Genomic DNA, 25,873 nt, shown 5'->3' with positions numbered 1-25,873 from the left:
AATCTCAGCAGCTCCTACAGAGTTAACGTGGGCCATTTGTCCACTTCTCTGACAAATGCTTTCCTCGGCCTTACCAATACATGCCACACTTTTCAGATTTTTACTATAGAAAATATAAAATATTTCCTTACACGTCACGTTTATGTTCTTCTTTCATTCCAATAAGACACATTGAAGCAGTATAGAAACTTCTGCAGGGCGCTGCATAGGAATGTATTGTTTTACTCTTCTGAATGTTTGATGACGTCTTTTTCATTTAAAACCACCCGCATCCCTGAGGTTTTCTTCTCTGCTCCGTTTCATGGGCCCGAAACGTTCAGGAGCTCCACAGCTCTGCGCTGGAGCAGCAGCTTCTGGATCAGATCCGAGTGGTTTTCCAGCATGCCGTGTTTCCCGTTTGGGTGGACCGCCACACGGTGATCTACGTTAGAATAGGTCTGTGTGTTCATTTGGTCGCTCGTTTCTCATCTCGGTGATCATATGATATCATATACCTGATATTCACAAGCACACCGTCGCCTGTTTTTATTCAACACAGCCTCCATCGCTCCGTTTGCGCCCTACGGTCGTTTGGAGCAGTTCACCGAGCTCGTGGTGTCTCCGAAGGTCCGCGCTGGAATCGGCAACCTCGGTGACGCCGTCACGAGATCCGGTCTCGGTCAGCGGTTTCACTCCCAGCCAGACAGCGGCCCGTCGTCCCACTCAGAGCCATTGTTAGAGAATACCCCCCGCGCTGCTCCCAGCCAACAGTGGGGCGGCATCACCGGCCTGAAGAGCCTTTTCCATCATATAACTGGCACCTGTGACCCGGTTAAAGAGCAGCCTCCTGTACCCAACATCCCTCTCATCTTTCCCGACTCTGTCTTCAGAGTGTGCGGCGCACCTCCAGACTCTCTTTGCACCATAGGTCACGTCGCGGCTGGTGTCGTTCACGTTTTTCCTTGGCGACCCAATCCGAACACAGCCGTTCGAGGAAGCCAGCCCGTCGTCACCTACGGCCGTCTTTCCAAGGTGTCGTCCCCCAGAGAAGCGAAAGACAACGCCAAGCAGTCCACGGAGAAGAGGAAGAGCGCAGCAGGGGACAAGGACGGAGGCGCGAACGGAGGAGCCGAGGCGAAGGAGGAAGACGCTACGGTAGTCAGGGTCGTGTGCCATGATGCCGAGATGCTGGAGAAGGCTCGTAACAAAGGGGGGATCCATAGCGGAAAAGCGTGGGTGAGGAAACCATATTAATCCAAACTCATTTCTGGGACATTTAGATTTTTTTTTTATCAATGCTCTGATTCTGCAATGCCCTGTAAATGTTTTATTGGAGCCGTTTAACTTCTGTCACGTGACAACCTCAAACTTTTATGTGTTTTCTTGGTGCTTTGGTGTAATAGAGCAGCACTAAGTAGCATATGGTGATAAAGTGGAAGAAAAATGTATCAATTGTTTTTGAAATGTTATGTATTACCTCCGAAAATCAAGTGTGATGATAGATAGATATAAATATTTGTGCAAGCCCCCCCCCCCGTATATGTTCTTTTATCTCTGTTGTGTTTCTCTCAGATACCGCAGCCTCTGGCCAGCAAGTTGAACATCCAGCCACATTCAGCAGTGAGAATTAAACCCGTGAAACCAGTCATCAAAGTAGCCTCCAGCGTCCGCCTGCAGCCTCTAATACCTCTGGTGAGCGATGGAGCGTGCACGTTTGCGACTGCGTGATCACATTTGTTCAAACCGGAGAAAAGACCTGGTGTATCGCTTCAGCGCACGTCTGTGTAACGTTGCGATTTTGTGTTTTTTTTTTTTTTTTTTTGTTCAGGCCGAGGAGGACGATGAAGAGATCCAGACGGCTTTCCTCGGCTGGCTGCACACAAAGAGTCACGAACCTTTGGCGTGTCTGACTCCTCGCTCTGGCACGGTCCTCCTACACGCAAGTGATGGTGATTCCTTCTCTTCACTTCTGCTAGAAGCTGAAGGAGTGTGATTACAAAGCAAAAAGCTGCACTCCTTAAGCTCGATGTTTAGAAAAATTAATCTGTCATACAAAAAGCCTACGTTTTCTTTCAGTGGCAATAAATACGTGTTTATTTTGTTCCTTTTTACAGCAAAGCTGGAGTTATGTGTGACGGTGCTGAAACCGGAGCCAGACAACGATCCTCCAGACCTGCTCTTTCTACTGGCACCCACCGTTCTCCAGAAGGAAGACATACAGGTAGTACGGCGCGTTGATAAATTTACATTTTGGAAACAGCATCAACACTTTTTTTTTTTTTTCCCCAATTTTGCTGCAACTGCCTTTTGAGATACTATGTTGATCTCTCTGAGATTTTGTTACTTTCAGGTGGACAGAAAGACAATAGCGCAGCCCGAGCCAAAAGCTGAAACAGAAGCACGCGAACCAGAGCTCCCCTCCCTGCAAATACTTGGGTAAGTCCTTGAAATAATTTTTTTTATCTTTAATTTACCCTAATAAGTTTTCTCTTGCTGCTATTTCCCCCCCAGTGGGATCGACGATCTTATTAAGACTGGATTTGAGTTCATTTCCCATAACCTGCTGGTTAGTCCCCTCTCAAGGGAACTCTGTACCTCTGGAGAGGGACTCAAGGGAGGAGCGCTGCTCATCACTGGCGCTAAGGTAGATCTTAATAATTTAAAGAGCTTTGAAAAAGAATATTAATTCGCTTTAAACGTTCTCACATTAAAAACACAATCTAGAATGTATTTTCTTTAATTGTGAAGTGGAATGAAAATGGTCTGTTTTTAACAGTGCTTATGAATAGAAATCTAAAAAGTGTGGCCCTGCATTTGTATACATTCAATACAATTCAACTGTGGACAATAATTTCCAGGTTTTGCAGGTTTTGTCTTATAAGGTTTACACGTCAGATGTTTTTTCCTTGTAAAATAAGTCAAGGTCAGTCCGACTGGAGGGAGAGAGCATCTGTGAAAATCAAGTTTCAACTATTGCCATACAATTCTATTGGATTTAGATCTGGTCTTTGACTAGACCATTTTAACACATTCCACCAGCGGTGGGGAGGATGTGTCGATTGAACGGTGTCTTACAAAGATCACTTTCTTCCACAGATTAGCTGCGCTCCCTACATGGCTTGTAGCAAACTACAACACGTGGTTTATACATGCTAACAGCTACCTTTGAATGTAATTACAAATCCAATTTTGATTGTGAAAACCATGTATAATTTCCTGTCCACTTTGTTGCTCTCTTGGTCTGCTGTATGAAATGACAATAAAATATATTCAAGCTTAATTTTTCAAAATGTGGCAGGGTTTAATGGGTGCGAATACTTTTCTGAAGCATTGAAGTTAACATGAAACTCAGCAAATATAGAAACTGAAAAATATTTAAGAATTAGCCAGCCAGTGATAATAACTACCTAACCGATGATGCAAACAACTAAAAACTGGCAGTATGATCAGGTTTATTACTTTTTCTGTTGCTGGTTTATGTTGTGTTTACGTTTCAAAAATATGATTGAATGCATTATTGTTTGGCAGCACAGTTGCAATACTTAATGGAGCTGTTGAAGATGAGGTCCCAATTTTTAAAACAGTGTGACATTTAAGGAACAAACTCAATCATTTGTACCATCAACATGATAAATAACAGCAAATATGTTAGTAAAATGCAGTTCTTCAGCTAACTGATGCCTTTTAAATGTGTAGGTTGATAGTTTACTTACCTACTCCTTTTTGATCCATGGTATAACGAGGACACACTGTGTGTATGTATATATATATATATATATATATATATATGATGCATTCGTCCTACTTGACTCCTTCTTCCTATGATTACTGATTCTGAGCCGACGTGACGTGAATTTCTCCAATGTGAGATCAATAAAGCCTATCTTATCTTATCTTAGTTTTTCTCTGGTTCCACAGGGGAGTGGGAAGAGCTCTTTGTCCCGGGCCCTTTGCAGAAAGGCCGGAGAGGATTTGGACGCACACGTGGAGGTGCTGGACTGCAAAAAGCTGCAAGGTCAAGAACTGATTCCTTCAATGTAAAAAAGAAAAGAAAAAAAGTATCAGAGGCTAGCAGAACCTTAACAGGTATATTTCCATTTCCAGGCAAAAGGGCGGACACTGTGAGGCAGATTCTACAGGACACCTTTGAACAGGCAGAGTGGGGACAACCCTCTGTGGTCCTGCTCGACGACCTGGATCATTTGACTCACGCGCCCACCTCGCCTGAACACGAGCACGGGCCTGAGGCGCTCCTGCAGCAGCACGTTGCACAAAGTAAGCTTAGAAACGCGTTTTAATCAGGTCGGAGAAGAGGCGCGTCAGGTCTGTAACGGTTTGTGGCCGCAGGCCTGTGCGACGTCGTCGATGAGGTGCTGCTCCATTCCGGCCTGGTGTGTCTGATCGTCACCAGTCAGAGCGAGCACTCCCTCCACCCCTCTCTCACAGAAGTCCGGGGGTCCCACCTCATCCAGGGATTTGTAAACATCCAGCCTCCGGACCAGGTCAGCGCTAAAGTCCACATGTTCACCCTGAGAACGCCAAACATGGTCTCACCGGTCAGGATATGTTGCTTTGCAGGCCCGGAGAGCTGCCATCCTGCACCGCCTGATCCTGAAGAAGTCCTTCCTGTCTGAGGGGACCCTGAAGGATCTCGACCTGGAGGCTGTTGCCAAGAAGACCGAGGGATACACAGCCCAGGACCTCTCTGTGTTGTTGGAGCGGGCCGTCCATGCTAGCACGACGCAAAGGGCCCACAGTGATCAAGGCATGTAAAGAATTCAGCAAAATTCAAATTCATTATCCAGATTCATTTAAAACTCATATGATTTCTTAGTTGTTCGCACCCTTTATCTCTCAGGCGTCTGTCTGTCATGGAGGGACTTTGCGCACGCTCTCATCGGGTTCACGCCTCCGTCGCTGTGGGGCGTGGACCTTCACACGCCGAGTGCCGCCGGGCTGGAAAGAGTGGGAGGACTGCGGGAGGTGCGACGGCAACTGATGGACACCATCCTGCTCCCCGCTAAGGTCAGGCTACTGCTGCACACCGCTAGACACCTTCCTACATGATTTAGGACTTCATCATTAGACCAGTGTGATGATATCATCTTACTGCAGAGGTCTGCAGGTGCATGTCCATGTTAAGGTTTGCCTCCATTTGGTTGTGATGTAGAAAATACGTGAGCCATATTTATCAGCCCAAACTGTCTTCTCCTATGACTTTTTACAGGGTTGGAGTAAAAAGGGTTGGTATACAGACTATACTGTTCTGTCTCTTCTCTTGTGCTCAATCTGACATGTTTCTTGGATTTTGGTTTGAGGACAGATAAGCTGTATAGTAATATAGATTTTGTGTCTGTTTAACCATTTCTGTGTTGTTTTGGATCACTGTTTGGCTGAAAGGCCTAATAACGACCTATTTTGTGTTTATTGGTCAACCAAATCGTTTTTGTTTTATCTGCTCACGTTTTAAAGATGTCATGCCCTCTAAGAAGACTCATAGTGCCTTTTAGAGGAGACATATGACCTCAGCATCACTGATCCACCGTTGGACTTGAGGTTCTTTTCCACATATTTATCCGACCAGCCTGGAGGGTTCATTGCATAAAAGCTTGAGTGTCGTCTGATCAAAGCGCACGGTTCGAGTTAAAGTCTAAGGCAGGTTAGGAAACTCCACATGTTTTATGTTTGTGATGGTAGGACATAAAAGTTTTTTTTTTGTTTTTGTTTTTTACGGATATCCCTATTAAACAACCAGCTGGCCTGTTAATAGTGTCTAATGGTTGGTATGGAGATTTAAGCACTCTTAGTTGCAGTTCTTCATGAGCTTTTTTCACCTGCCTTACCCTCCTGCTCACTCTGTTCATGGCCAACATAAACCTGGGTCCTCGTCTAGCCCTGCTTGTCACAGTTCTAGTTGTTTTAGAGGGTTTAATTATTACTCTGATTGCAGATATGAACATTATTAGGGTTTATAGCAATATCCTGTCTAATGAAAATCATTAAGACAGGATTTGCCTTATTTGAATGGCATAAGCTCTTGTCTTTCCCATTTTGAAAAGTGGCTAAGAGAAATGGGCCTCGAAGTCAAGTCAGAGACACAGGAAGTCTTATATAATACTATTAATTAAGAGCTCCCAGATACACCAACCGACTTAAAAAACTAAAGTATAGATTCAAATAGTTCAGTTGCGTGTACTAAAATACTTGGAGGCGCTAATATTTGTGACAACATGAATTTCTTAAAACCATTTATTCTTTTGGGATGATTTTTCTAAATGTTTTATTGTGAAATTATGCTATATCAGTAAAAGCTGAATTTATTTAAGTTTATTTTTACACGAAGGCGCTGATAAATGTGGCTACCCCAGACATAGGCTACATTTTTAATTGTCGAGCTTTTTAAATGTCCACAAGGCTTTTATTTTATTTTCAGTTTTTCCCTACTCCATCCTCAAACTCAACGCTCCTTCCTAAACCCGAGGTCTTTCAGCGCTGTTGGATACAAACCTTGAAGAAATTTAAGTCTTAAAATGTGCCGTGTTAAGATAAATGACATCTGACTGGCATCCTGTTTCTCCACAAAGAATTACTCCATAATTCAGTGCCTTCCACGGGTCTCAGAGTGACGACCGTTTCATCAGAGAGCAACAGAAAGTACTGATAAATCAGGAAAAACTTCTCTAAAAGTAAATTTTGTTTTTTGGTGCTTTGCAGTACCCAGTCCTCTTCTCCGGTCTTCCTATCCGCCATTGCTCAGGAATCCTTCTCTATGGAGCTCCAGGGACCGGGAAGACGCTTCTGATCAGGGCCGTGGCCAAAGACAGCGGGATGAACTTCATCAGCATCAAGGTAGCTCGGGCTTCTGCTTCCACAGCCTAGAGGACTCCAGGCTTATGTTTGAGCAAAGCGAGGGACGTATTTATTTAGATAAACTTTTACCTACGCAGGGACCTGAACTTCTGAGCAAGTACATCGGAGCCAGTGAGCAAGGAGTCCGGAACGTCTTCCAGAGGTGACCTTCGCTGATTTAGAGTTTTCGCCGGGTTTTTGTAATAGCTTTAAGCTGTGCCGGCGATCGTTAACGGCCCCACGGGTCTGATCTGCTTCTCTCTCTCTCTCTCCGGTTCAGGGCACAAGCTGCCAAGCCTTGCATCCTGTTCTTCGACGAGTTTGACTCTCTGGCCCCGAGGAGAGGCCATGACAGCACAGGAGTAACCGACCGTGTGGTCAACCAGCTGCTCACTGAGCTGGACGGGGTGGAGGGGCTGCAGGGTGGGCTCCAACACCAGTGCAGCTTCATCCCTTTAATGTCGATTCTATGATAAATGTTTCTTTGCGGACGCATTTCTTCCACTGCTCCATTTTGTAGCATTTGAAGCAACCAGAGGTTTCCACATGTAGCACCTTGCTCATAGTTATGGTTTTACGCTGTGTTTTTGGATCATCCTCCGCACGAGGATGCAAAACTATGCAATATGCAAAAAATTATTCCAGAGCAATTTTTTGAGATGTCATTTTACACTGCAAAAATAGAACTAAAAACAAGGAGAATTTTCTTAAAATGAATGCATTTGACCTTGATTTGAGCAGGTAAATAAGACTATTTGCCAATGGAATAAGATTTTAGCACTTAAAATGGGAACAATTCATCTCCATCATCTTATTTCAAGTGCAGTATATCTAATTATCTTATTTTAAGGGTAAAAATACTTATTCCATTGGCAAATAATCTTAATTACCTGCACAAATCAAGGGTAAATACATTCATAAAATACATTTTACTTATTTTTAGTTCTCTTTTTGCAGTGTACAAGCATAGAGGAATCCCTTAAAATGTCTGCATATATTGGACCACACTGGATTATATAGAATCTGCATAGTACTGTTTATAAAGTGCCTTGTAATTACATGATTTTTAATCTGCCAGAAGGCGACGCCGGTAAGCTGAATTGCATTATTGAATTCTACTGAAAAGTGTTTTTTTATGCACATGGGGGCCTAGTTCTGACATAATCTTCTTTTCCTGCGGTTTTGTGTAGGCGTGTACGTGCTCGCAGCCACCAGCCGTCCAGACCTAATAGACCCGGCCCTGCTGAGACCGGGACGACTTGACAAGTCCCTCTACTGCCCGCCTCCAGACCAGGTGTGTGGATTCAAAAGTCAATCATCGTCATCCTCCAGGATTATAAATAATAAACCGCACTATTTATTACATAACACGGCCACAGTTGCCTTCCCCATCCTGTAGTTAAAAGGATTCTCCTTTTTGTTGCCTTTCCAGGAGGCTCGTGTTGAGATCCTGAAGGCCCTAAGTTGTGGCCTCTGTCTGGCTCCAGATGTTGACCTCGAGCAGCTGGCGGCAGAGACGCAGCAGTTCACCGGGGCGGACCTAAAGGCTCTGCTCTACAACGCTCAGCTGGAGGCCGTCCACAGCTCAGGCGTCAGCACGTCACATGTACTCTAAATCACCATTTTCATACAGTTGTGGGTTACTTTAGAAAAAGCAAAAGGCCGAAACGTAGACGACCGATGATGAACTTTAACCTTGTGTTTCCGCTGGCCATCAGGAGCTGACTTCGGCCTCAGACAGTGACATGAGCCTGTCCTCCATGGTCTTCCCAAATAACAGCAGCGGCTCAGACGACTCGGCCGGAGAAGGAGACCAAAGCGTGGTGCTGGACCAGCCGACGGTTCTCCTGGATCCCTTGGAGCACGAGGAACGCCACGGTAACGTCTGGAGGCTTTATTTTGGAAGTCCTCCTGACTCGGAGACTGGAAACTCCCCGCCGTCAAGAGAGGTGAGCTCAAACTGCATCAAAGCACAACTTACATATATTTCACGGCCGGTGTTAAAGGTGCTTCATTAATAATTTTTTTTTTTTTTTTAGAAACAGTACAGGGAACGTTGTCACAATGTGCCGTGTGTGTTTTAATTGGGATTTTATGTGCCAAACCGACGCAAGGTAGAGGTTTATTGCGAAGTGAAAGGAAAATAATTGGTTTTCAAACTTTTGGAAATAAAGTAAAAGCTTTGCTGTTTTTCATTTGTACAAAATTTGGAAAGCCATTATTTGTTTCCTTATGCCTTTATAGTTATGCTCTTCTTTGTGTGAACCTTGCCTGCAAGATGAATTCTGGCAGTATTTGTGCGTTCACAAACACACAAGAGTCCATCTTGTCCCGCCTCAACGGTCCAAAACGGGTCGGCCGGTCATGTTGCAGTTTTATGGTTTAAAGCGGGATAAACAGCTGTGACAAAAGCAAGAGCTGCTGAGCCCACAGCCAAAACAAAATATACTGTTTTCCCTAGAAATTTTGTCTTTTGGGGGGGGGGGGGGGGGGGGGGCACTTTCTTCCACTTGGCTTTCCATTATTATTACAGAATATGGCTTTATACAAGCAACCATCTCCTGTCTCTTATAACCTCTCTCTTCTTTATCCATCTGTCTGTCTCTCTTTTAATGTTTCTGTCTCTATTGTGTAAATTTCTACACGGTTATATTTTGAAGCCTACATGCCTACTTCTTGATTGACTCAAAATCTCTTCAAATCTAGATCTGCCAGAGTTTATAAGATTTTTGAGCGTAACTTTATTCAATTGTAGTTTTATAACATTTGGGATCTGCTTCTGATCCATTCTGGGGTCTATTAAGCAACAAAGTATAAAGCAGCCATCTTATTTCAGTAATGGTGGATTTTTGTTTCCAACAGACAGACTTCTGGTGATGTGCAACAATCAAAGAAAATGGTATTTTTGTAGGACATCTGAAAATTACCATAGAGCCGTTTGAGGTTTCTCACGGTGGCTGCTGCTTACATTGTCATTCAATACCAGGATTGACTAAAACCAACCTTTGGTAGGCATGCACTTGGCGTCGCCTCGCCCCATTAGCTCCAAAAGCTCTTTTGAGCATCCCCCCCCCCCTTTCCCAGAGCGGATCTGATGGCAGCAGACCCAGATTGATAATGTGCAGAACAGAGAGTGCCACACATCATCAATCTGGTTTACCGGGTTAAATTTGTCTGCCTGTTACATAAAATCCCAATAAAATGCATTCATGTTTGTTGTTTTAATGTAGCAAAGTCGAAACAAATTGTCAACGTATTCAAGTACTTCCCCAGGGCGCTGTATTTATCTCATCTTATCAGCCTTTTTAGAATCCACTTTTAATGGAAAATCTACTGAATCTCAAGGAAGGGTTTTCAGAAACAGCCTCTAGATGTCACTGCATCTGTTCCCTGGACCTCTAACCTTTAGTCTGGATTGCCTCTGCGTTAATAATTGCAAACAAACACATTTGAATCTGCTTCAGGATTTAGAAGGCTCTAACATGGGCCAAATGTTAAAGCTTCTGTTTTAACATACGGCTTGTTTAACAGGATTCACCATGCGCCTCCGGACCCAACTCCAGAGAGCCGGGCAGCCGTCTCCATCCCGCTTACACGTCCTCCATCCAAAGCAGATACAGCGAGCCCGGCCCAGAGCAGCTGGAGCGCCTGCAGCAGGACATCAACACCATCAAGAACAGCTACAGGAAAGGACACGTATGTGGAAACAATTGAATGCTGTTTTTTTCTGTATTTCCAATCGTCTGTGCATGTCCTCAATTAATCTCACCAGTTTTCATATTTCAGATAAACTGTGCTGATCTAGGATCCTGTGTAAGTCTGTGTCTGTTTGTGTGTAGGAAGCATTTGTTTGGACGCGTCCAGCCTCCAGCCCGCCGGGCCTCCTGCTGTCTGAGGCTCACATTAAGTGTGCCCTGGCCGTGACCAGACCCTCGCTCAGCCCCGCCGACTGGAGCAAATACACTAAACTGTGAGTACCCTGAAAAGGAAGCGTGCTGCCAGCCAGATCAAAACACAAATAACCGCAGTAATGTCGTTAAAAAGGTTGGGTTTTGGGTCATAGTTTCTAGTTTTTGTTTTATGTCTACAGGGAAATGTTTCTCATCTAAACCGCATTTCTCTCTTCAGGTATGAACGTTTTGGGGGTTCAGATGACAGATCGCTTCCCCATGTCATGTTTCCACCAGGACAACGTGTCACTTTAGCCTGACGGCATGCATTCGCCCTGAACATTACATTCATAGATTAAATCAGTGTTTGGTCAGGTTTTTTTTTTTCTACTAATGTGGTGAAATAAAGATTTAATCTCTAATATGTAATTATTGCACATATGTATAATTTCAGATTTTGTATAATTTTGAAATGTAAATAATAAATTTTTTTTTTTTTTTTTTGCACATTTGCTTCGAGTTATTTTACAAGTTGCTGTTTTAGCAGTGATCTTAAGAAGTATCGAGCATCTTTAAATTTTCCAGGTCTGAATAAGTATGGGAAAAAAAGAAAACAGCATAGAAATTTTTTTGATTTTTCCAGAGTTTTCTCCAGTTTTTTAAAGGGCAAAATGTTATAATGCTTAATAAGTACAGGGATTTTTACATTTATTTCTATATAAATTACATATGTCTTTCACACTTTGATTTTAACATTTAATTAATTTGCATTTTATTTAGTTTTTAATTACTGACTGACACACATAAAAATGACGAAAAGGCCATTAGCCTACTTTTTGGACTTTAGATATCTTCAAATTGAAGTTGTGAAGAACCTGGGGGTCCTTAAACCAAGTCTGATTTAAAATACCATAGAGAGCACAAAAATAGCAATTTCTGTGATTTATTTATTTTTAACTTAAAGGGACCAACACTCCTAAAAAATGTGTTTTAAAGAATTAATATTTCTTGTAGGATATGCCAAACTTTTTTTAGGTAAATACAAAAGTTACAGATTTTGAAATGGAGTAGGTCTAGGTTGGTGTAGATACCATAAACTTGGTGAAATGACGCAGGAACGCTGAACGTTGCAAACCAGTTTCAGCATGTTGTGATTTGTGGAACCTACAAATAAGACTATTATTTAATCAGTTCAAAGTGAACATTTTGTACCTAAGTGACCAGAACGGCAACACAACTACAGAAAAGTACATATTTCAAACAGGAAAATTATTGAATCTTAAAATGAAGAATTTGTAGAAACTCTTATTTTCTGCTTTCATACAAGGATGGAAAATGTGCTTAACTTTCTATCCAAAACGTAGCTTCTGTGAGTTAAAATAAAAAGTCAGCAGAGGAGTTTAAGGCATCTGATCAGGGGGCCCCCTGCTTACCTCTATTTGAAGGTTTTGGAGGCTGGTCACACTGGAAGGAGACCTTGGGGCAAAACCAGGACACACCAGAGGGCTTATCTATTCCAACTTGCCTCCAGATCCCTTTGGATGAGCTGACAGCGTGTTGCCAGAGGAGGGCTGTCTGGGATTCCCTCCTGGACCTGCTACTTATCATGGATGGATGGAAATCTCATGAAATAAAACTGAAGAGTATTATTTGAACTATTTGGGCAATTAAAAACTCAGGAACTTTAATGGCCTCACTCGCGTTAATTAAGCCTAGCAGGTATTGGGTTGGGAGAAAAACAAGAATAATTAAATTTGGTCTTTAGAAAGGGCTGGAGCTTTCTCCAACTCTAAATTAAACAAAGTAACATGTCTCCACCACCAGTTTTATATTGCCAATCAGCTCCAGGAAGGTTAGTACACTTCATCCTCAGTAGACAGATGAATTTGGCTGGTAGTCGCACAAAATGGAGAGTGATCTGTCCCTCTATTTAAGGTAGTGCTGTTGTAAAACCACCATCAGAAAGATATTAGCATCCGTTAAGGAGCCGTTTTGCAGGCTTGATCCAGATAGCCCTACAAAGTAACCAGCTAACATCAGCTTACAATACTACTTTACTCTATAAAGAGCAGAACAGCAAAAGGGCATGATATTCTGCATAAGCACTTGAAAACTGCCACTACATTTTGACGGCATCTGTCTTAGCTGTTAACGACAATGGACGGTTTTCTTTTTAGTCTAAATTATGGGTATCCAAACTTTTTGTCACGTGGCCCAAAATTGTCAAGTCAAAAGTTCTCAAGGGCCAAGATATTACAAAAATTGCTAAAAAGAATGACACTGTGATTTTTTTAAAACCTGATTAATGAAATATAAATATGTAATATTTTAAGTAAACAAATTTTATTTTCTGCGGGAAGGGGATAGAGTCTGAAACAAAAAGCATTTTTTTTCCACTTTTGCTTATTAAAAATGATCTTCTTAGTGAATTCTTTTCAGCTCAATTGGAAATATAAATTATTTGGTCTATTCTCAGCAGTAAGAACAGCATCATGCAAATCATTCTTGAACTGCAGTTGGGGGCCACATTTTGGGGCTCCCATGATGCGAATCCCTTGAAACTCATACCAGCCCACGTCTGCTATGTTTAACTGTATTCAGAAGACATTTGCCATCCTAGGCTTTATTAATAACCCAGTTTGAAGGGAACACAAAATATCCTGTACTTTAAATTAAAACTATTTATTTTGAGGTTTGTGCAACTGTTGTGCAAATGTTTTGATTTGTGTTTCAGTTTTGTTTTTTTTGGCAATTTGACAACAAATGATGATAGCAGATCCAAAGCAAGAATCAGAAGATTGTAAAATTCACCTACTGTATACACGTTTCTCTTAAATCTAGATTAGAAATCTTTCTTAAGCCTTAAACTGATTTTGACAGTGACAGAAGTGGCCAATCAGATGAGAGACTACTTTGTTGCATTTAGAATCTGCAGGAAATAAGGGTTTCACTCTGGGTTTAAATGCTGAGATGACTTACTTGACTGTATAACATTGATTTAAGATTGATGTAAATAGTTTATTCTGAATAGAAATCCAATAGGACATCTTCCGCTACAAAACCATGTTAGCCAGAATGTTTTGCTCCAAGACGGTAGGAAATGCAATTCTCAAAAGTTACATATAAACAGTAAAATGTCATATTTATAGCACATATATCCAGTGACAGTCTGCAATTTTTTTTAAATAAGTAAAGTCAAAAATATCAGACACCAAGGCTTTGCTGCTATGAAAACACAGAAACGAATAAAAAAAAAAAAATGCAACCAAGGACAGTCAGCACAATTGTACAGCTCTGAAAGCCATTTTCCCTTTCCATCATTCTGCATTCAGCAGAATATGCCCTGTTGGGTTTGACCCTGAATTTACCCCTTAAATGTGAAAATATTAAGGTCATCTAACTAAAAATGATATTGGATCTTAATTTTCTGGTGAAACTAAATGCAACAAAAGAGTCTCTTCTTATTGGCCAGTTTCATTGGTCAATCTCCAATTTGTTTGAGGTATTGTGCAAAGCATTTGCAGCTATAACTAAAGGTTTAGTTTTACACTCACATCTCTTCTTTGTACCTGTAATAAGACACTAAGAAACACAAATACAGATATTTTCTTTGGTGGCCCAACCTTAATTTGTTGGGTGCTTCATTTCAAAAAGCTAGTTTATAACTACAAAATGTTTTGAGCTCAAAATAACCCTTCATGTAGACAGGCATCAGATTTTGTCAGGACAGTATTTTTCTAATTGAAGCGGTGCGTTTACTGTCAACCTACACAAATAAGCCCTGGCAGGTTCTGCAGAGGTAAAAATAGACACAAGAAGCTGGTTTTAGCTCGCTTCAGTCCCACACGCAGAGGCAGGACAACAGAAATGGCCCAGTGGGAGTAACCATCTCCTTAATCAATGTCTCACACACCTGCAATGAGACAAAGCCATGTATAAACACAGAAGACCGTGAAGGTACACAAAAGACAGTCAATCTAACTTCTATGAGGGTTTCGTGGAATATGAAGTGTGTTCGTCGAAATCAGGGAAAAAAAAAATATTTTCATCTCCTTGAAAGCAAAGAGGCAGTTCTGCTAAAATATTAATTTATGCTTAAAGCACACATTCCCGTGGTCAGAGGTGGGCAGAGTAGCCAAAAAAAATTGTACCCAAGTAAGAGTAGCACTACTTCTACATATTTTTACTCAAGTAAAAGTAATAAGTTGTCAGTCAAGAAATTACTTGAGTAATATTATTACTCAAGTAAAAGTAAAAAGTACAATGCAGTAAATCTAATCCTAAAAGTACATCTTGCTCAAAAAGTTACTCAAGTAAATGTAACTAGTTACTACTCACCTTTGCCTGTGGTGCTCTTTACAGTTTATCCATAATTTCCTTCAAATGTTTCTCATCAGACCACGATACACAGCGGCGCTACCTCTCTCGGCTCCAGCACAGGGGACATGGCTCTTCTCACATCACATGAGAGAAAAGGACCTTCCTCTTCATCAGCCATCCCAAGTGATTCACAAACTGCTGTCCTTCAAATACTGTGAGACTTCCTGATCGGCATAAAGCACCGCAGACCTGTGTTTCAGGATGTGTTCCCTTTACTTCTCCTCAAAATAGAACAAAAACTGCCCTGATCAAACAGAAGATGGTGGTTTAGTGATCTGAAAACGACAGAAAATCAACACTCTTTGGTGGGATTTGACTAAAAAGCACCCAAAGGAAAACAAAAACTTGTAGGCAGAGATGACAGAAGATTTTGGGACCATTTCAGTGGTTTCAGTTTGATCCATACAGTCAATAGATGCGGAATAAGTTGTCCTTTAACATCTGATTTACTTTTTCTCTAACTTGTCGCAATTCAGGCTAATAACAAGAAGGATTTCATGTAATTATACTGATGCCTCCTAAATAGCAAGTTGCAGGTTTGATGATTGGTTTAATGGCGGAAACCAGTCCTGCGAGGTGAAGTGAGTGCAAGATATCCATACAATAAGGAATGCAAGTAGCTTTGAGGACACGGAAGCCCAAGATACATTTTTACAATAATACAGATCATAATTATTTGACCACTTGGGGACCACCCAATGCCCAGAGCATTGAACTCTCAGCCTCAAAGCGTCTAGCGGTCATTAGTTGTGCCAAAACAGGAAAAAAAAACAGTGATACCATACCATCCTTTTCTGGTAAAACACTGAATTTTACACCCTATATCCCAGTAGGCACAGAAAATGCTTAACTAGGATGTATCATAAACAACACATTTATTCTGTTTTACTGACATGACTTGATAAAACGTTTATAAATGTGGCAAAATACACAATAAGACAGGAAACAGTGAGCCAGCAGCTTTTCATTCTACTGTAATAAGATTATGCGCTTTGATATCGCCAGAAAGGGTAATGAGGTAATTGTCTGTGTCGTTTTCTTTGTCTTATTCTAAACATGTTTGAAATGCTGGTTTCAAAGAGGTTTGCATTAACCCAGAAAGCAAGATGGTTTTTATCAGTAGTTCTTTAGAGTTTATTCTTTGAATTTTGACTGATTGTTCATTTCATTTATTTATTGATTTATAAAGTGCTGCCATACATCCAAATAAGGAGACCAAGCCGCATAACAAAATCCTAAAAACAGTCAAAAAGACCCCAGAAAACAAAGAAGAATTCAGTAATTATGACAAATAAAGTTTCTTCCTGATGAAAAAAAATTTTTTTTTAATGAAACAACAAAAAAATATGTCAATAAGTAGTCATTAAATGTAGAATAATTAATCAGGTACCAGCTTTTTTTACTCATCAAATTCTTAGTCTTTAACTCATAAAAGGGCAAACTGTCTACAAATGTAACACAAACATTTGTAATTAGCATTTGTTTTTATTAATATTCATTCTGAAAAACCTTGTTAACCCACATTGGTAAGACTACACCTGTTTGGTCCTTCAAACATCTTTGCCTCATGTAGTGGGCTTGAACACATAAAATCCAACATTTTAACCCAGTTGCTGTTAACTATCTTCAAAATGCCCTTACCAAACTTTTACAGTTACTCATAATCCTCTCTTATCCTAGGCTGATGGCTTAGTCATTATTTATGTATTTTTTTCTAATAGCTTGGTCATTATGACCGTGAAGTGTTATGTTCAAATAAAGTCCTGAAAAAATAAAATAAAAGCGGTACAATAACTGAATTTGAGTGAAATCAATAATAATAATAATCCATGGTGGGTTTATTTTAGATAGCGTTTAATGTGTTGAACTGAAATGTAATCTTTAGAAGGACCGCATGTATGGAAACATTGAACAGGAAGTAGCTTCACTGTCTCAGAGTTTAAAGAAATGAGGAGCAAAAAAACTTTTTTTGTTTTTAATCATTTTCTTACCCAGGAAGCTGCAAGCCTTCAGGGCTGCACGTGCTAACTCAGAGAAAGAGCCAAAAGACAAAAATAACCAGCGAGAATGAACGAGGACCAAATAAATTCAAAGTAAGGCTCATGAACTTGTGAGATTTTAGTTGCTATAAATGTGTTTAGGCATCGTGTCTTTTTGTTGCTTTGTCTACATCTTTTGTAAAGATTTCTTCCAGGTTTTGTCTTCTTATCCTCTCCACACCTCAGATGTGGTCAGCATCACTCAGTGGCTTCCTTTAGAGTGGCTCTGAACTGAGCCAAAGTGGGGAAAACCATTCAAAGATTCAACATCGTGGGTCAGATAAAGTCTACTAGTTGGGCTTGTCAGGATCCCCAGGAGCCGATTACCTCCTGTAGCTCCCTGGGGATCCTACAGTCTGTTTGTTTATGTACCTTTTTCAGTATTGTTTATGTGTTGAATATCAGCACTAGTTGATTTTCTGTTTTCTAATATTTTAGTAGTTCATTCTTGTATCTGTGAGATTTTGGCTCCTGTCTTAACACCTTCTGTTCATTGGGATTTTAGTAGTTCTGTTATTTCTTTATCTTCTGCCTGTCCAACCTTAGTTCAGTTAAGTTAGCTATATTAGTCCACTGCTCCCTAAAGGATGAGTTAAATGCAGAAGGCACATTTTGTTGGAAGGTATAATAGCAATGACAACTACAGATTTCTTCCTCTTCACGTCTGGCCATTCTTCATCTCCCTCTGCTCCTGCCGCCTACCCTCACCTGTGAAATTTACTCCACTTGCTGTTCCTTCCGGCTCCTCCCCTATAAAGTCCATCAGTTCAGCCACACCCATCGCCAGGTCCTCCGTCATAATACCCTGGTTCTGGTTTCATTCCCTCTGTGTCCCTGGTTCCGGTCATTCCTGCGAGCATTCATTGTTCTAATAAGTCACTCACTTTACTAACACGCTGCTTCCCGGCTCTTGTCTGTGCTTCGGTCTGAACACAAACCTGACAGTGCTGCGCTCACTGCAAAAACAGAACAAAAAATAAGTCAAATCTTCTTGAAATGAGTGCATTTGTCCTTGATTTGAGCAGGTAAATAAGATGATTTGCCAATGAAATAAGATTTTTCCACTTTAAATAGGAACAATTCATCTCCATCATCTTATTTCAAGTGCAGGATGTTTAATTATCTTATTTTAGGGGTAAAGATACTCATTCCATTGGCAGATAATCTTATATACTGGCTCAAATCAAGGACGAATAGACTAACTTTAAGAACATTTTACTTGTTTTTAGATCCATTTTTGCAAAGTCACGAGACCGACTAAATCCAGATCACTGATATGTGGCACGACGAGATCTGGAGCACAGCGAGGCATTCTCGCCCTTCTGCTCGGCCATCCCTGATCCGAAAAACTGACATGTTCAGGCAACCTGGCAACTCTGAAGTCCTCCTTGTTTTTCCCACTTCTCTCAAACCTTTCCCTTCAAATTAGTCTTGGATTTACATGCAAATGGGGCCTTTTCTTTACATACACTCCAGAGAGATATATATATAGAGAGAGATAGAGATAGAGAGATAGATAGATAGATAGAGAGAGACTCTACTAAAATGGTGACTTATTCAGAAAACTCTTCCCAGTTTTATTAGTAGTTTAGAGAATTAGTGTTTGTAATTTTGGCCAATTTTCCCACTTAAAAATCAATGGGAATTAAGACCCTAGTGTAATTCCTGATTAGTATGATCCTTTGTTTTGTGTAGCAAACTTGATTGTTGAGAAAAACTAATCTAAATTTAAAAAAAAACATTAAAACAAAACCTATTCTGAAATATGTGCCGACACCTTAATTAGGAAAGAATTCCCAATCAGTTTTCAATACATATTTTTTTTTTTATGAAACTGATTGTTTTGTGAACTATGAAACACTTTAAGATATTTGATCAATGCCAAGCTTGTTAATAAATAACGAGGCAGTTTTTTTTATTATAATTTTTTAATGTAAACAGCAGTTTTAGGGGCTTTGAAAAAAAGATTCTGAAGAAAAAAAAATAAGACATTAAATAGGAAGAACAAAAATATATAAATCAAACAAGGAATAAAAATTATGTTTTCTTTTTTTTTAAATTAAAAAAATACATAAACTCTCACCTTTGTGGCCTTCATAGTCTGATAAACAGAGAGAGAGAGAGAGAGAGAAACGGAAAAGTAATGTTCCCTTTACTAAACACCTACAACCAGGCTGTTCACAATTTTAAAATTACTAAAACGATAATCATCTTACAAATGACAAAACAAAAGCTCCAATATTGCTTAGGAATGTTGTTTACAGCAGTCTTTAAAACAAACCAAAAAAAAAAAAAAAAAAGATTCAAACTAGGGAGAGACAAGAGAGAGTGTGTGTGTGTTTTTTTTAACAGTGGCGACTCTTTTCCAGCTGTTTCATGGCGTTGCCACTCTGTGTATTTATGTACAGTAAGTAATGAGCTGCGGATTTTGGAATAAAATCAATATGTATATAAAAATACGGTGGTAAAGTGGTTGGATTTTTGAGGATCACCTTAGTTGAACAGTCTTCAGTACGTGTAAAGTGAGACTGAGCCGAGACAATGAAGTATTTAAACAAATTATGGGTCTGTTGGGTGCAATCCAGCCTCCATTTAGCTGCCACAAAGGAAGTGGGAATGTGACAGAAAAGAAATACTTCTGACAAGGTGACAAAAAAAAAAAAAAAATAAAAATAAAAGAGAAGAGAAGAGATTCCCTCATTTATGTCTCTTCGGCTCTTAAACTAGAAAATTGTCATCCTGATACCTGCATTCTTTTCCCCTCCTCACAAAAAAATAAAAATAAAAACGACCCTGAGGAAAAAAAAAAAAAAAGAAGAAGAAGAAGAACAAAGCAAAGACAACAAGGGAGGTGAACAGTATGTCATTTCAAAGCGTTTGTCTACAGAAGCAAGAAGACAGCGAGTGCCTGGGCGGGAAGGAAGAAAAAGAGAAAGTTGGGAAACATCGGTCACAGGAGGAAAGCGATGGCAGCGATGTGGAGATGAAACAAACGAACGCTCCCTGTCTTCCTTTCTCCATCCCGATGACTCGCCACTGATCCTCAAAACATCAACATCAATATTTACCATTTTTCCTCTTGTGAAGCTCAAATAAGAAGCAACAGCTCGCCCAGAGTTCATCATATTTAACATCCCTCGCTTGTTCTTTGCTGTTCCTCCAGTTTTTGAGAAAAACGGAGGGGGGCGACTGGTCCAGTGAATGCAGACGGTGCGGACAGAGTTTTGGGGGTGGGGGGGGGAGGGTTCAGGCTTTCAGGGTAGCGGTGCGGGTCTAGTTACAGTCGTAAACAAAGTCATAGTTGCTAGGTTCTTTGGGAATCGGGGGAGGCGCCTCGGGAATCTGGATGTTTTCTAGATCCAGCAGGCGAAGCTTCATCTCCATGGAGAGCAGGGTGTCCATGTCGGTTTTGGTGTAGTCGCTGGTCATCTCCTTTCCCAGGAGAGCGTTGAGACCGTCGGTCCACACGCAGTACTGCCGAGGGGCGCACAGAAGCAAGGCACCACGTTAAAACGGATCGACAAAGACAACGTCCTTAAAACATGTCACAGTTGAAAAGTGCTGCATTCAAAAAGGCAGTACGACAAACCTCACTATTTATTTCCTAACTTGCTTTGGAAACTATTAACCGTTTAGGAATAAAAGGGACTGGATTAAATGTAGTGGACAAATTTAATTCTAATGAATATTGCAGTGACAATAAAGATTGTTCCTTATTATTGTAATTATCATTGCAAAAAATGACAGCAAAAGTTATTGTTCTAATTATTATTACAACAAAAATAAACAATTTTAAAATGAACTTGCCTCCTGTGGCCAAACAAATGCTGCCCTGAGCAAAATACCATACGATGCTGTGATGACGTCTGTAGTCTAAACAGATTTCTTCTCTTTTTACCTTTGTTATTATTCAACAAAAAGAAAGGCTACGTTCACACTGCAGCCTGAAGTGACCCAGTTCCAATTTTTTTGCACATATGCAACCTGTATCTGATCTTTTTATGACAGTCTGAACATCACAGATCGGATTTTTTCAAATGCGACCCAGGTTGCTTGGATATGTGGTGCTGAATCCGATACGTATCGGATCTTTTCAAATGCGACCTGTGTCTGTACGGCCGGGTCGCATTTCTCCGACCTGTACGTCACCGATACTCCACAAATGTTACTATTCTGCGTCCTGCTATGCAGAAGCGGGAAGAAAGACGACACCCATAGCGGACAACAGTGAGGAGAGCAGTCAATGGAGAGAAAGCTTTGGTTAGAAAATAAATTAAAGACCGCAAAATGCGCGCCAGCATTATAATCCATGTTTACTTCCGCAAACACTGAGGACGCTTGCTACGTGTGATGTCATCGCGTCCTCGAGTGCGCATGCGGGACACTTAGGTTGAACCATTCAGTTCACACAGGAGATCACATACAAGTTGCATATATTTGGAAATGTGAACAACCTTGCAAAAAAAAATCCGATTTCACCAAAAAAATCGGAATTGGGCATTAAGGCCCTCAGTGTGAACGTAGCCAAAGAGTATGCGCCAGATAAGAGGGTTCCGAGGCGGAAAAAAGCCGTGCTGCTGCTGCTGACCAAAATGAGCATAAAGGCTAGTCTCACATTAGCCAAAAGCATTGTCCCCAAAAACTGAGGAGACCGTTCACAGAAGGTGTGCCCCCCGTTTTATCTACAGCAAAAAGAGGAACTTATGACAACACTGAAGCCTGGTGGGGTCAGTGTGATTGTTCAGGGCTGCTTTGCTTCTGCAGAGCCCGGTCAACTAGTCATGGCTGACAGCACCATGGTAAATTGTTCTCTCTCAGAAAATCCTGAGGGGGTCTTTGAGCGGCCTAGTCCAAGTGCAGACTAGATCCTATGGCTTGACCTCAAACAGACCATTTACAATGGAAAACCCTCCAACATGGCTGAGTGCATTTTAAAGCAAAGTTACTGCAAGTTACTGCAGATATTTAATGACAGTTGTTGCTATGAGGCGTGGCAAACCAGTTAGTAGATTTAGGGGGCAAATACTTTTTCCACATAGCACCAGGATGGTTTGGATAGCTTTTTGTTTTTTACCATTAACAAATACATTGATTGTTTGCAAAGGATATGTTAATTCATGGGATCATTCTTCCTGATTAAAATTTCTTTGATAAGAAGAAACTAAAGAAATCTGTGTGGCTTTAAAAACCTTTTTTCATAGCACTGCATTACTTTCATACTCAATAGTTTTTCGGAAACATGTTCAAGACAAGCATTTACAAATAGAAAGAGAATGGAAGGACCTAAATATGTAAATCAGTGCATTATATGTCATATTACCACTTGTATATTCACTAAATATGACAGTCGGTAAATTTATTTTTAGAAACCTGCCTCTCTGTGGCCTCAAACTGGTTTATTCTGTCTGACACGGCCAACAACCGCCGAGTCGACCTCTGCTGACTTACCTCATGCTTGTCAGGAGCGATGAAGTTCAAGTATTCATCCGACTCGTAGAGGACAGAGAAGGCCAGCTCTAACACCTCCTGCAGGGAGGACAGGGTAGGAAGCAGAGGAGGAGGAGGAGGAGGAGGAAGGGTGGGGAAATCGTGCAAAAACAGCACAGGAATAGTGGAGAGAGATGGGATGTGGTAGGAAGAGAGGGACAAAATGAAATAGCAGGTGAGCATCATGCCGCAAATCTTGCTCAATCGTTTCCTCGAACGTTATGCCCGTTGCTTCAACTTGTTTTTAAATTAAATTGTTGTTAATTAGCAAAACAATTGAAAGCACCAAACCTAGAAAAACCCTTATCGCACGAGATTAGTCTGCACTCCATACATGTCATACACCTGTATACCCCGAGCCTGGATTCAAGCATCAGGTAATTAAACATTTAGTCTGGGGCTGCAGCCCAGGCGCACTTTCTGGGCAGATATTAAATAATGCAGCTTCGGTTCATTTGTTTCAGAGAGGAAATGCTCTGCTTTTTTGAGTGAAAGAGTAAATGGTCAGGATGTTGAATGGCCACCATGGCAAGCAGGCATGTTTTATTATCAAAGGGCTCTATAGCTCAGCTTTTAGGAACGGGGAAACCAAAAACCATGTACCTCTGCATCTGTATGTCTCCCTATATGCCCTTAACAATCCATGGAATATTTTTTGTTTGGCTTTTTTTTTTTAAAAGCCAACTCTGGTTCAAACTTTAACAACTCCATGCCTGGTATAAAATCCCACTCTACTTACTAATTAGACAATTTCTGAGGAAAACTGGTTGTACCGGATTACATTTAGGGGGCATCAGATTAAAAAGAGCTAAACACCTACGCATGCCGCACTTTTCAGTTTTTGCTAAACGTTTTGAAAACCTCGTCTGATTTTGGTTCCACTTTAACAATTCGCAGAATATCCGATTAACTGAAATTTGTGGGTGGGACAAGAAAAAATAGAAAACCTTGTTTGTGAAATTTTGCAAGCCACTGCAAAAAACAACAGGGAAAAAACATAAACAAAGACACCTTATAATATATTCCCCTTCACTTATTTAATCAACCTCTGAGGAAATTGGTGGGAAAACCATCCCAGTTTGATTTAATATAGTTGTGGCACAGTGCACCTGCTGCTCAATATCCAATTTTAGCCACTTACTTTTTATACTCGGTACTCCCCGTTAGGTTTTTATGACCCTGAGAAGTATTGATTTTAGTGACAATATATTTATTTTATACAGAATAAACTATGTAAAATGCACCAAAGTCAATTTATCCTACATACATTTCCATACATTTGGAAAAAAAAAAGTGTTTCTGTCTCAATGTCCCACATTACATTAGAGGTGACTTCACCTGGATGTCTAACACACAATATTAATGGTGCTCAGGTTCTCGCTCACCAGGCTAAAACAAGGCTACTATAAAGCACACGGCCCCCTGATGCCACTCTCCTGAACCTTATTGACAGAGATATTAAGGAAGGAAAGCTCCAGAGGAGGTGGGCTTCTTTGTCTACAAGGCTGTTTAATCAAGATCCAAAGGATCAGAGTGCTGTGGGTAGGGGACGAAGGTCCGCTGGGGGAAAATTACTAAATGATGCGTACATGGATGCAGACAAGATGGCTCTTTCATCCTGTTTAGAGCTCCAGAGAGCACGGCCATGTGTTACTGCTAGATGAGGACAGCAACGAAAATGTTTTTTTTAAATTGATTTCAGTCAACAAACAAACTATTTAGTCACTGACGTGAACAAAACGCTGCTGATGAATGTGTTTGCCTCTGTGAAAGCCGCTGAGATGTAAGTTATTGTGTTATTTCCAAAAGCAGAATTTATGTAACTGACATCAAGTTATGCAACTATCTCTCTCTCTCTCTCACACACACACACACACACACACACACAGCTGGAATCACACAAGGCGCTAGCATAGGTTCATGCGCGCACACACACACACTCGCTGAAACACACCTTGTTTTGCTTGAGGGCTCCTTTTTCCTTCATGTGAGGACAGTCTTTGCCAGTGATAACAGCTTTGATATCAGCTACAGGCACTGCAGAGAGGACAGATGACAGTTAACAACAACAACACACAACTCTATCCTTCCAGACGGCTGATTGGTTTATTTAAGTAATTAAAATCCAAGTAAAATCCAAGAGCTTTGGGATGATTTAGATTTTTTTTTGTCATGACCTCCAGAATTTATGACAGCACACCCTGGGGACCGTGACCACATGGGTAATACATTTTAAAAGTAACATTTTTAATGTTTTTTTTTTTTTTTAGCAGAGAGGTCCTGTTTTACTGCAGTGTTGGAAAAAACGCATGTGTACAACATCAAAATCGGTAGCTTGGTGCTGAAAATCTGATCGTTTTATCACAACCATTTAAATAGCGTCAACAGGTCAGAGCTTTACGAACATGCAGGAAAACTGCGATCCTTAGCGCTTCAGCAGCAAACCATTTAACATTCTGAATTTGACGAGTACTCACATTTGTCCTGTAAAGAGTCATGGGGGACCTCTCCCTGAGGGCTCTCTTCGAGATCTCCATAGTGCAGGACTTTATGATTCGGAGACAGCCGGCAGTACCAGAACTTATCTGGGAGAATCAACAGAGATAGATTTAGACGAGTTATGAAATAAACAGCAGCTGGCAAAAACGCATGAGTCATCAGGAGGAGAGAAAATTAGCTGTTAGAGAAAAAATCGGAGCCAAAATACAGCCTTGAGGAAAATCCACAGATGGTAGAAGATCCTCTCCACAAGGGAGGGATCATGACAACAGTCGGTTTTCACCATTTTAGCAGCCATTCAACGGCAATATTCAGTAACCTTAAGTCAACCCAATAAGAAGGGATTTGTTTTATTCCCTCAGATAAAGTAAAAAAAAACCTATCTCACAGAAGCAGGAAGAAACTCAATTGAAGCACTCAGCGGGTTTGTGACAGACAACGGCACTCAAATGAGACGTAGAGAAATGAAAATCTTTAGAGTTACAAATGAGAAGCAGAAGCGGCACATAAATGAAGCCTTATGATGAAACTCAAGAAAAAGTACAATTTTATAAAATAGAAATCTATCAGCACCCACTTACCTCTTTTTGCATTTTTTAAAAAAAATAAATGCAAAGTTGTGAAAAGCAAAAAAGTGGAAGCCTGTGTTCAATAACGGTGATGATATCTGCAAAGTGCACGTCTTTTTTTGATTCAGACGTTCTTTTGCTTGTTGTTTTTGTTTTCTGCCAAAGGGGGCAGCAAGCTTTC

General features: G+C 40.8%; 2 protein-coding genes across 10 annotated transcripts in view; one reads left to right on the top strand and one right to left on the bottom strand.

Moving 5' to 3' along the window:
- Positions 1–320: 320 nt before the first annotated feature.
- Positions 321–11,204, top strand: pex1 (peroxisomal biogenesis factor 1; the record flags this gene model as incomplete). 2 transcript variants are annotated; one of them, XM_036145067.1, is given in 21 exon segments in its annotated part: positions 321–435; positions 539–1,215; positions 1,552–1,671; positions 1,808–1,928; positions 2,094–2,200; positions 2,330–2,415; positions 2,491–2,623; positions 3,898–3,994; positions 4,084–4,254; positions 4,327–4,481; positions 4,558–4,744; positions 4,838–5,004; positions 6,694–6,828; positions 6,927–6,991; positions 7,109–7,251; positions 8,019–8,122; positions 8,261–8,434; positions 8,547–8,777; positions 10,360–10,524; positions 10,668–10,798; positions 10,957–11,204. In XM_036145067.1, coding segments are annotated over 21 exon segments (3,366 nt in total), but the record flags the coding sequence as incomplete, so codon positions are not given.
- Positions 11,205–19,184: 7,980 nt separating this feature from the next.
- The window catches only part of elmo1 (engulfment and cell motility 1 (ced-12 homolog, C. elegans)), a 131,088-nt gene continuing 124,399 nt past the window's right edge, over positions 19,185–25,873 (bottom strand). For 6 of the 8 annotated variants that reach the window (XM_036145058.1, XM_036145063.1, XM_036145061.1 and 3 more), the window contains 4 exons: positions 25,102–25,209; positions 24,579–24,661; positions 22,586–22,663; positions 20,411–20,611 (listed from right to left, as the gene is read on the bottom strand). In XM_036145058.1, coding sequence (XP_036000951.1) covers positions 20,411–20,611; positions 22,586–22,663; positions 24,579–24,661; positions 25,102–25,209 — 470 coding nt within the window. Of the gene's footprint in view, positions 20,612–22,585; positions 22,664–24,578; positions 24,662–25,101; positions 25,210–25,873 lie in introns of all 8 variants that reach the window. The other 2 variants (XM_021316046.2, XM_036145065.1) reach the window with 1 other exon arrangement.

Source organism: Fundulus heteroclitus, chromosome 13 (genome assembly GCF_011125445.2).
Source record: "Fundulus heteroclitus isolate FHET01 chromosome 13, MU-UCD_Fhet_4.1, whole genome shotgun sequence".
In the NCBI taxonomy this organism is placed as follows: Eukaryota; Metazoa; Chordata; class Actinopteri; order Cyprinodontiformes; family Fundulidae; genus Fundulus; species Fundulus heteroclitus.
The sequence above is the reverse complement of the archived record's forward strand: the minus strand, read 5'-3'. Positions and strand labels throughout refer to the sequence as shown.